Here is a 12429-nt window from a genome sequence, read left to right on the forward strand (position 1 = left end):
CTCACACAACAGAACCCTGTAATTTTACTGTTAAATGGTCTCTTTACTATATGGAACTACTGCTTATAGTGTAATGGTGAAGAGAACTTTGGAATTTATCGAGGTGTAGGGCATATGTAAGAAACTTATATTAGTTTACATAAGTAGTTTAGTCGGTAGACATGACAACAAATCACAGTATCTGACAGTATCTCAATCACATGATGCTTAATAGTATGTTTGGTTAGGTACATAGCCTGACTATTTATTAATATTTCTGTTGTACTCTAATAGAGCACACATTTTAACATATATATAGAATGCTCCAGAACAACCTAGAGTTTCCATAGCATTCTGGTGTAGTACGCTAGAACTCCAGATAGAAATTAACTGAGATGAGCATATATACATGTAGGTGATGCTCAGCATATGTGACCAAATGTTGAAAATCAATCATATGGGTGCAATTGACATCTAAAATATTTACTGGTTAAATAACAAGCTTTATTGTGTAAATCTACTTGCTGCTATTCTCAATACCTTAAAGTACACTTAAGATTGCCTGCTCTTAATGGCAACTCACTAAACATAATTATCTCATGTGTGCCCATGTAGGTAAAACTTGGTTACATACGTATGGTATTGTTGCAAACATGTACTGTATATATATAGGCAGAAAGTTAGGCAGGTAAGGTACTGTAAGTAGAACAAAAACCACATTTTGATGAAAACTGGTTCTGTGAGTGTTTTAGTGGTATGATTTTGTTTTAGGAAACAGTACATAGGTACTACTGAAATTTTGCATATGCTAAACTTATTAAAGTTGGAAGTGATAGTAATAATTGCTGTACATGTTTAATATACTGTATTAACAACATATAAAATCATTAACATCCCGTAAGGTTCCATTAATGGTCCTTTGTCTAATATACAGCATAATTGAGAATCATAGGTCTCCAATATTGTGGGCACAATTCCAGATTTACAGGATGTTTACAAGCATAAACTACATGGCCAAAATGCTTGGGTATTGAGAATAATCATTGAGAAAAAATGGGTGTTGGCAGGAACTATCATTGGAAGGGGGAATTTCTATTCTCAACTGCCTAGAAGTATCGGTAAATTGAGATATTGCTCATAATCATAATTATGGTATGCAAGCTGTTAAAAAGATTGATATTTACTATTTAAATGTTAAAATACTCTAATTGAGCAGTCAGACTTTTCATGTTAGACAAAATTTTCTGCGATGTTAAGAGCAGTATTTGTACTACCCATTATATCTCATTGTTAAACTTGATATACATCTGTATATCTTCTTCAAGTTACTGGGCACATTACCCTGCAATATACATAGTTTTAAGATTTAATATGTACATATTACAGTTTTTTGCTAATCAATTCATCACCTTTACAGTTGAATTTGTCACTTTTGCAGTAGAATTCATTGCTTGATGTGCTTGCAGTAGAATTAGGCACTACTGCATTAGAATTTGTCACGTTTTCAGGAAATTTTGTCGCAACTAATCAGTGAGCTCCTGGATAATCAGTCAAAGTTAGTTTGACAAGATAAATTTAGTAAATGAGGGCATTGTGAACCTTTACTTGCAGCTACAACCACTGGGTTTGACCAATGCAATATACAGTAAAGCATCATCAAGTTTCTTCACATATTTACATTGGAAATAATATTATTGACATTTCAATAAATACAGTACATTCAAGATTCGTAAAATACAGTAAAGATGTACAAGCAAGATTTAATATTACACCAACCTTGGTTCAAGTGACCAAGGTGACTTCTTAATTGGTTTTGAAGATCTGATTTTGACAAATTAACTCCTAAATAATATAGAAAAAGAACTTCAGATAATGTGAGTTACTGCCACAAATTGGTCTTATGCTAGGTATATACATATACCCGCATGTACTGTGTACAAGAAACAGGTGAATGCCACTACACATGTAGGGTGGTCATTGTGACATAATAATGGATTACATGCCGTATAGCAGGATATTCTCAAGGCAAAATTTTTCAATTGTTTACTTTTAAACTTGCATAACCCAGATAACTGACTAAAATTGCACAAAACGTTTGTGAATTTACATATCCAATTTCAAACAGACACATCTCATGAAGCATTTATCCAATCTCATAGACTTAGAGATTTTATTTATTGTCAAAGAACAAGCTACTGTATCTAAACATATTATGTAATGATTATCACAATGATTTTTATATCAATTTGTTGCCTCCGCATGATACTTCATGACTGAACTGTACCTGTGTATTCCAATTTATTGTTGCAAACCATTCATATTACATATTGGTGCTGAAACCTGGGACAGGTTGATGACTGGTGTTGGTCTTGAACCACTTCATGATGAAGATGCAAGATCCTGCTTTGAAACTTGTTCATCAGCTAAAGGGTGGAATTACCAGACAAAGAACTCTGTTTGCCCACACTTATGAAAGGCCAAGCCTGCACCATCTATGATTGTACGTATATCATGTGGAGACATACGAACAAACTTAGGCAGTGATCCTAGTGTGATTATGCCTAGACATTGAGGAGTACAGGATGATATCATATGAGAAATTATTGAGAAGACAATTATGAAATAATAAAAGCATTGATGAGTTGGCCTGCAATATTGAGCAGCAGTTTGATTGAGCCTATTCTGGACTACTGGCTACAGTTAGGGGACTTGAAACTTTGATTTTATTTTAAGAACCCACTTGATCCTTCAAATCAAGCTGCAACCTTTGTGGGAAAAGAGGCTAAAAGTCAGAGAGATACTTGTACTGTGAGTGCATCTGACTTTAGCTGAATCTACAGCTGACAAGAACCAGATTCAAGCACTGTAATATGCTAACTGTTGACAATGAACTGCCACAAGCCAATCCTTCAACAGTCATGTATAGTAATTCTCCAGACATTAATCTGTCAAATGATGTACACCCAGAAGTACTGTAGCTACTCTTCACCCAATAGCTTAGGAAAACTACAGTTGCTGAACACTTACAGGTGATGCTACCTCTGAATGCACCACCTCATCCCATTATACAGAAAAAGTTAGTAAATGGCTTGTGCAGCTGAACTGGCTTACTTATCCTGTCCCACATGCATAGCAAAAGCTAGTAGGTAAAAGTGTCTTCTGTAATCGTGACTGGAGATATGTGTGTGCTGGCAATTTTCAATCAACAGAAACTCCATAGAAAGACTGCCTTCTGCCCAGGACCTTGTTTTGGACTTTGAAAGTGTACAGTAATGCCATATGAACTTAACAGTACAAAGCAGATATGCCAGCATGGCTTAGATAATGCCTTCTAGGACTGTAAGTTCTGTGTTTGACAATAATTATATAGATGATAGCAAGAGTACGTAATAAAAATAGGGAGGGAGAGTGTCTAACTGCCAATACAGCCTGTACAAAATCACTGCATATTATTGAATAGACAATAATCTTTGAACAAATTAACACTTTTACTGATGATAGAGATCTGCTGATAGGTATTGAGTACTGTCGATAGGTGTTAAATAACATAAAGCTTTTGCTCTACCAATGTGTGGGTTGTCTATAATATGCAGTGATTTTGGCTGAATGTGTCCCAGTTAGACACTCTCCCTCCCTATTTTTATTATGTACTCTTGATGATAGTATCGTACTGTATATTACTGTAGGGATCATGGAGTTCTGGGTATATTTGTGACCCAGTCTGAGACAACCAGTCTTATCGCCCATGTCAGCAGATTCGATTTTTCACCCAGGACACACAGCTACATGAATAAACTATCTAATTCCACACTTAAAATCAGCTAGACTTGAGTGGTCTGGTTTTGCTGGCTGCTTTTCCCGAGCCCAGTGGCGATCCGTACGTGTGGTGTGGGGCCTTAATGGAGCTCTGGTCAGCCTGGGAATGACTGTATGTGGCTGTACAGCTCTGTAGTGTTGAATGAGTACCTCTGCTGTAAATTTCCTTTCATTTTAGCCAGTTTTGAGACTTCAATGGCTCAAAACTTGGCCTACTTCATCCCTTGGCCTTCCTTTTCAATTTTTGAACACCATCTTGCCCGCCTTCCAGGGCCCCCGCCTCCCACCCAATTTGCAGCTCGCCTTCCAGGGCCCCCGCCTCCCACCCAATTTGCAGCTCGCCTGATACAGTCAACCTAGGTTTAAAAACTATCTAAAATGGCGGGAAACTTAGTTGTTGGCTACTTGTACAGTGGATGCTCTGGAAGGTAAGGAATTGGTGTAAAACGTGTGAAAATTTTGTACATATAGCTTCCACCATTGGCGAGCTACAACACACTAAATTACTTAAAACCAGCATTTTTCGATACTTTTAAATAGGCGATAAGCCCGGTTTTGTCAGACTGGGTCACATTTAAGGAACTGGTTTCTGCTTTAAAATCACCCTGCAATACAGGTTAATGGTGGTTCGTAAATAATAGAAACACATAAGCTGAAATTGTTTACTCTTTAATCACTATCCAATGGTGTTGATTTTTTTGGTAGGTGTGCAGGATTCTATGGTTCTCCTATATGCTTATGCAAATAGGACCAGTGATACATATTATCAGCTATAATTGTGGCTCCCGATTACATGAAGGTTGGGGGGAAAATACATGGAGGTTGTTGACATCGAAGCCACAGGGATTTCTACTAACAATCCAAATGACTATCACACCACAAGCTAGTCTTGAGATGAAGAGCCATTCTTGGAATGGGGAACAACTGGACTTGAGTCTACCACACAAGGCTCCCTAAAATTTGTGCATTTCCTCCCATGATACAATTAATCCCGTAATCCCATACCACTTTTTTTACCTTTTTCTTTTTATTAAACTTTTATAAAAGTTGGTTTATTTTATTGCCATTCTTATAACAAGGTACTAAGTTTGTATAAACTCTTATCTAGGGATGGGCTTTGGGAGGGGCTAAGTTTAATTCCACAAGTTACATAGTTAATGCAGTACAATAATGCATTTCATAATGCTTTACAATTGATATCTACTGTTCTACACTACCTCTAGTGCTGTGATATAGGTGCCCTACATAAACAATGCATAGACTTTATAATATGCTCTCCCATGTTTGCTAGGCATGAGGCTATTATACTACAAAAAGTGAGCATTATGCTTTTGAGCAGTGCTAAAAAATCACCTGTTACGCTTTTGAGAATTGCCCATTATTCCTAAAATTATGCCACAATAATTGGCTAATAATGCCAGTTCATTGCTGTATCAGGCCATTTTCATTGATGTTTAAGCTTCAAATAGTCTTCAATTCTTTAGCTGGTTGCTGTATTAGAGTATTTCAATGTGACTGCTTTATTAGAGTAAATAATCTTCAGTGCCTGTTCTATTAGAGTTTCTGACTGCTCTATTAGAGTATCTCGATGGAATTGTGCAATCTGCGGATATTCCTACTGTTAAAGTTTTATAATCACATCGAAATGCTAGCATAATTCCTGATTCCCACACGTACCTATTATGCCCAAAATTATGCCAGCATAATCGCCGCATTCCTAATGTTTGCTGTACAGTGGAGCTTCAATTATCTGAACCCCTTGGGACCAGTGGTCGTCCATAAGTCTGAAAAGTCCATTTCCCTGAAACTGTGTATAAACAACCTTAAAATAGTATTAAAATTTAAATATATATATTATATTATTATTATCAACTACCCTAATAGAACAGTCACTACTCTCATAGAGCAGTCATTTCCATAGTTCGGTTAACCAAGAATCCAGAGAAGTGGGGTCCATATAACCAAGGCTCCACTGTAGTTGCAATGTTATAACACAAGGATGCACAAAGTATCTCCCTTCATTAACTTTGTTTAACAAGTTAACCTTCATCTATCACACAAAACAATAGCACATCTGTAAATATTGTTATTGCCATCTTAAGGCTACAGATTTCTACTATTGGCTAACATGTATATTCAGAATCCCATCACTGAAACCAGACAACCAAACACTGTAGCATGGTTAAAATGAAAAAGAGTATATAGACATAACAAGTTCTAAAGCCAGTTTTACTTACAAACTGATCGAAGCATGGAATTAGTATGCAAACACTGAGAGTTTCCTTGATTGTTACAGTGTGTAACTTCAATTCGACATTATGCACACATACAGGAATATGTTGATATCATGCACAAACACAATAGTATATAAAGATATGTATACGCACGCACATGTATGTACTGTGATAATTAGGAAACAATACAGCCATTTCTTGGCCGCCACTTTTGATTTCACAACTTTTTTCACCCAGGCTTTTTATAAGGCCGCACCATTTTTTTACAGCTTGGCTGTTTTTGTGTGGATAGTATATACAGATATGTATTCGCACGCACATGTATATACTGTGATACTTAGGAAACAATTAACTACACAAGTATCCCTATACATACAGGTACAATGCAACTTGATGGTATACTGAATACTGGGATTGACTCACTTGTCACTGATGAATCATTTGATGTCTGGTGTAGTGTTGTAGGATGATGTGATCCAGATGATGCATTGGTACCATTATTAGGTAGTGATGGATTAACAGCAGTCATGGTGGTTGCAGCCTTAGGTGGTGTGTTGAAACAATCCAGAAATTCTAAACAAAAAGGAAATATTGTCTTCCCACATGTACAAGATGGTAACCTACATAATAGTATTGAGTTAGGCATAATATTTTTTATGAAGAAGGAACACAGCCAAAATTGAACTTTGGTTTTAAGATGCTTCAAAGCCCATCACCAAAGAGACCACATGCACACCCACAGCCAGTGGAATGCTAGCTGTATCTATCTATCTATCTACCTATGTTTGTCCGTATGCTTCCACATGAGCAAATCCTTTTAGTGGTAAAAGCAGTCAGCCTATGAGAAGTAAGCACTAAGTATTAAAACTTTGGCATAGGTAAGCTTTGCACTAGATGAGGTGGTTTCTTTTCACCAGTTTGAGATACTGGTGCATGATGTAGCAACTCTCTGCAAACTCTGTGAACTACCTTCCCGTTGGGCTCTTCATGCATTTAGCTATAAATCAATGAAACACAGTGCAAAGTATGTAATTGTTGACAATGTCTACATCAAACTTGTGATAGAACTATTATGTGAGTGAGCCTGCAAAAACAGGGAATGTGAGCAAACCTACACTCTATACATATTGCACATCATGCAGTACTTGAATAGAAGTGATATTGTAAAGTCAGTTTAATGTTTCATAAGATCAAAGGCTTGCCATAACTTGCATGGGCCTAATGTCATGGCAAAAGAAGTTATGAGTTATGAAATTTGAAAAAGTGGCCAATTAATTGATTCAGCAGAGCTACTAGTGTGCTGAATTATACACTGGATACTGATGCAACTTTAGTGGCAATCTCTTTTCCAATGTACACAACCTTATAATTAGTATTTTCATGTCACTTCTAGCTACACTATGTTATAAATTTTATGTACACAGTAATTTTCGTTGTTTACCCAAATGACAATAATATTACGTAAAAATAAAACAATGAACAATTTCAATGTTGAAATTTCCCAGATTTATGAATTAATAGCACAAATAAGAGATTGCAATGTTTATTAGTACATACTTTATGTGACCGCAACTGCAACCACAGGACTTGTGGGTTGAAAATTGGCCTGGTGTGGTGAGTGCACCCCAAACCTGATGATAAAAAGCTCCTCGAAATTGGATGTTCATTGCACTGAAGTGCAGCTAATAGAATTTAACTCAAATGGAATTAACTATAACATCATGCCTTTATGGAACTTCCTCATGGTGGAGGCAAAGATAATAATATTATTAGTATTGTAAAAAATATTTGTCATTCTCAATTTTTGTGAATTCAGCAAATAATGAAAAAAATTGATGGCAAAATTGTCCTGATAATTATATGGTATCCATGCAGTCTCAAGTACAAATTCAGTAATAACTATATACGATACACACTTTAAGAAAAAGACTGCACCTTGTTTTAAGTTATCAAGAAATTGTAGTGCTTGAGCAGAGTACCCTACCAGTGTTTTCATGATATCACAGAATTGTAAGGCATCAACATCCCGTTTCATTATCACATACAGCAACTGAGATATAATGCGTTCATTGGCTACTATAGCAGATGGAAGCCTTGCCAAGAGTATTAGAAAATCATCAGGCATTTCCCATATCTCCCTCATCTTATTGATAGTGCTTGAATAGTCCTCTGGTAGGCACTCAAATAATCTTCTGTAGTTTCTCTTCAGTACAGCTAAAACTAAGAAAACAAGTGGATGGTGTGCTTCTTCAATTTCTGAGATATGTATTATGTAGTATGTTAAAATTAAAGCTTAAGTTTATTTCTACCTCTCTATTTCTTTTTTTCCACAACACTCAGAGATCATACATAACACAAGTATGCTGATTTAACATGGATAGAAAAATTAGGAATTTTGCAACCTACATGCAGTATGTGGTACAAGGGAGGTCATCACATAATGAAGTTCCATCAAGGTTGGAGAACACAGTAGCATGTGAAATGGAAACAATGGGCTCATGCACATTTCTGACACAAGGATATCCTGCATTAATTCTAGGTGAGCTCCATGCATTGTTCTTCATGTGTAGAGGGCTGTGTGCTTAACATAGCTAAACACTAAACATACATTTGTTTACTAACATAATAATAATATAATATAGGCTTGTGGTGAAATTATACCCTTGTACAAAAATCTTATGCCATTCTTTCCTTTGATGCAGAGTTGAGTAATTTTAATCCACAAGCTGGTTTATCGTTAATTACATATGTGGACTAAACTAAAGGATTTATGGGGCAATGTATTGTGAATTGTTTATATGAGAAGCTGTTCAATTCATAATTGAATCATAAACAAATTATGTCATTTTTAGGAGCACATGTGTCATTAAAATGGTGGTCTTTATATAACTGTCCTTATATGACAATTGTTGAATTGGCCTAGAATGGCCCTGGGCTGTCTAATATTGTTACAAAGATACTATAGTAGGAGACATGGTTATCCTGTTTGAGACAAAGTGCTCTGTTTTATACAATAACATTACTGTTACAACCTGCTTGGTTGTGATACATGAACACAAGCTGTTGTGTAGTGTCAGTTACACCACAGCTGCTTGTTTATTCTTTTTATAGCCATAGAATAAAATCTGTGGATGTGGATGGTTTTTAAGATAATTGTTCTCCCACACACAGACAACACATGATTTTATTGTACACAAAAATCATGTACTTATGTAACCTGGAATGGTTTCATAACAAATCAAATTTGTGACACATTGTCCCTTTAAATTTGCTCTCCAGGTGATATTTTTAAAAGTACTGTTATTATAATGATTCCAGTGGCAGATCTAGATGGATTTCTGTGGTTTCAACAGAAACCCCATTTTAAATTTAACTCAGTGGTGGTCTAAATACGTAACTAATTTCATTATTTTTGTACTGACAATTTGTCATAGCAACAACTACGTATATACCACAGTATTTCAGTAGCATGCGTGTAGTTCACTTAACTAACACCATTTGTGACCACATTTGACAATACCATGCTTTCACATACATCCAATTACAATATATGACTTTGAGAGATCATTTTTCAATGTAGAAATATACCATCAGCTTCACATTTTGGCCTGTAATTTGATAATGGTATAGAAGTATTGTGTGAAAATTTCCATGCTGAATGTGTGAATTACAGTTGGTCAAAGTCAAAGAATTGGATGTATGTGCATGGATACCTGGTTTTGTCAAATTCAGTCACATTTATATCAAACCCTCAGCAACACTTTACTTTTCATCTCCTACTGCATTAAAAACAATCTAATAAAGCAGTCAAGTAACTACTCTAATAGAGCGATCAAAGTTACAGCTTATATAGTCACGATCTTTGCCCTATAGCTGGCTATAGTAGCTATTTACTTACAGTTTAAAGCATTGGATTTATTGTAATTGATAACTAAAAGTAGCCTAAAATCTGATTCTAGAACTTCTAAAATCTCACAATTTTCTGAAGAAATATTATTAGATGCCTTATTCAGCTATACCAACTCTCAGAAATCCCTTTTTAAAAATCCTAGATCCACCACTGGATCCCTATACAAGCTTGTTAAACTTCTTCACACCTAATAAAAAAACAACTTATGTACGAATGAACTTGCATTAACTCATCATAGTAGGAAGCAAAATTTAAGACTTAATAAAGAGTCACAATTACAGTGTACGTATGTATGTATGTACATAAGTGCGCTTATAAAGTATATTATACCTCTTGAACTTTGGTCCAGGGCAATTGTTGAAAATGTGTGCTGATAGAAGTGACCTATGTAATTCAAGAACAAACAGAATACTAAGTAATAATAGTAAACTAGATCTACTATAAGTGCACTTGTGGTAATAACAGGTCACTCAATTTTGCTTACAGCATTATTTCTGTACCTCAACAGACTTATTTGCCTAGGCATATTGGGATCCACTGTTATTCATGCTGCATTGGTAATGGATTGGTTTTAATCTTTAAACCTGCATACACCTGATTTTAACCATAAATCCGCAATGCCCTTTTTAACCCTTAAACCCGCATAATAATATATCGTCATTTTTTATGAAGCTCATAATTATGACAATTACCATTAGTAATGAATGATAATGTGATAGCTTCTAAACCAGCAGCATACACTGTATAAAGCTTGTCCAACTACATAACCACAGAAGGTATATTCATTGGGTTACTTATAGACAAGAATGAATAGCTAATCGCTGTAACAACATTCACTCACATGTTATGATGCCTAAAGTTCATTACTGGTCTCCCCTACCTTGTCAACATATGGTCTGACTTCCATTTTTATAAATTTCTGGCTCACATGAGCTTTATATGCTGTGATTCTCCATAATTAATGGCAAAGCTACTACTATTTATTTCAGCTTAATGCAGTGAAGTATGAATCATACTATTATTCTGTTGGTATGCATTGTTTTGGCCCCATGCTTTTATCAAAGAGTGAACCCCTAGGTATTATATTGCATCACAAATACAATGGCACAAATTGTGCAACCATAGAGTTAATGGTTCAACAGTTATAGTGCCTTGTTTGAGGCCACAGTATGCATTTCCAGTACACTGTTACTAAAAATTGTGTGCAATTTTAAGGGTTAAGCAGGTGTCTCGTATTCAAATCAATTGAAAATTGTTTACAGTTTTTCATAGTACTATTACCTCATATGTGACTGGATTTTGGAAAAGCAATCCAAATTACACATTAGAAGTTTTGAGATAAATGGATTATAACTTTCCAAGGATAGTGAGCACAAGTATAAAATTTACGCAAGAGATACATGTATCAGTTCATTACCTTTCAGACCACCTACAATACTTGTAGCTGCTTGCAAATTTTCTAGCCAAATGAGATAAAAATCCTAAGCAATTAGATGAGCAAAGTACTCAAAAGGGGCAGAGTTTGGGGGTAGCAGGGTATGAAAGAGACAGACTTCAAAATGGAGGCAGACCATGATTGAAGTTCAGACACAAGGTTACAGGGCTGTGCTGGCTTCTTAGTGGCTGATATGCAGCAAATCGATTAATGCAGGAAATGTTTGGCCAGCTATATACTGTATATCAGGCCATTCACCAGTACACACCACTGATTCTTGCCAAGCCAAGACTTTCACAGGGCCAGAAACTGCCATTTGCGCTCGTCACACCACCCAGAAAAAATTGGAATGGTTTGAGTAATGCTGGGTGTTAAAATCAATAGACCTATCCACTGGTGGTATTGGTTTGATTTTACTTGATGCATGTGTGCAATTTAGATCAGTCTCATAAAATCTGTTACATATGTAATGACTAGAGGCTCTTGCATACCTGACCTTTGAGTTTTATGGTGTGTACACTTTGTGAGCATGCCATAAAGAAAGTACACTATCTCAAGTAATAAAATTCATCAGTGATTGATATGGCCTACACTATGCATGGAATTTTAGTTTTGCACACTTGCTTGTGGTGCACCTACACAGGATAAAAGAGGCATGAAACAGCTTAACTGGCATTGCCTAAGTATAACAGTATAACATACTCCAGATCAATATTCTTCATACAACTAAGATATTGTTGAAACACAGCTACGTATATACACAGCATAATTCATACACAAATACTGACTGTATTTATTCCGTCTATGTTTAGGTGTTGGAACTAATAGTCCGAATATTCTACCTTGGCTCAAACAAAAACAGACCACAGTCCCCAATAGTGAATAACATTAGAGTCATTTGTAGATTTGAGGTTCGTTTTGTCTCGTTACAAGGAGTTTTTTAAAATAGCTGTTCCAATACTGAATAAAGGCGGGGTTAGAATATGTAGTATTGGAACACTATTTTTGCTGTGATATATATATAAGATTGTATCAACTAGCAACATAAGTATTGG

At 35.8% G+C, this 12429-nt stretch overlaps 1 protein-coding gene across 3 annotated transcripts in view; it reads right to left on the reverse strand.

Annotated features, from left to right (window-relative positions):
* LOC136246618 (uncharacterized) overlaps positions 1 to 12429 on the reverse strand; it is a 54002-nt gene that overhangs the window by 6293 nt on the left and 35280 nt on the right. For all 3 annotated transcript variants that reach the window (XM_066038142.1, XM_066038141.1, XM_066038140.1), the window contains 4 exons: positions 10270 to 10323; positions 7965 to 8249; positions 6453 to 6602; positions 1756 to 1821 (listed from right to left, as the gene is read on the reverse strand). In XM_066038142.1, the coding sequence (XP_065894214.1) occupies positions 1756 to 1821; positions 6453 to 6602; positions 7965 to 8249; positions 10270 to 10323 (555 nt within the window). The remainder of the gene's footprint in view (positions 1 to 1755; positions 1822 to 6452; positions 6603 to 7964; positions 8250 to 10269; positions 10324 to 12429) is intronic.

This window comes from Dysidea avara, chromosome 2 (assembly GCF_963678975.1).
Source record: "Dysidea avara chromosome 2, odDysAvar1.4, whole genome shotgun sequence".
Classification (NCBI taxonomy): domain Eukaryota; kingdom Metazoa; phylum Porifera; class Demospongiae; order Dictyoceratida; family Dysideidae; genus Dysidea; species Dysidea avara.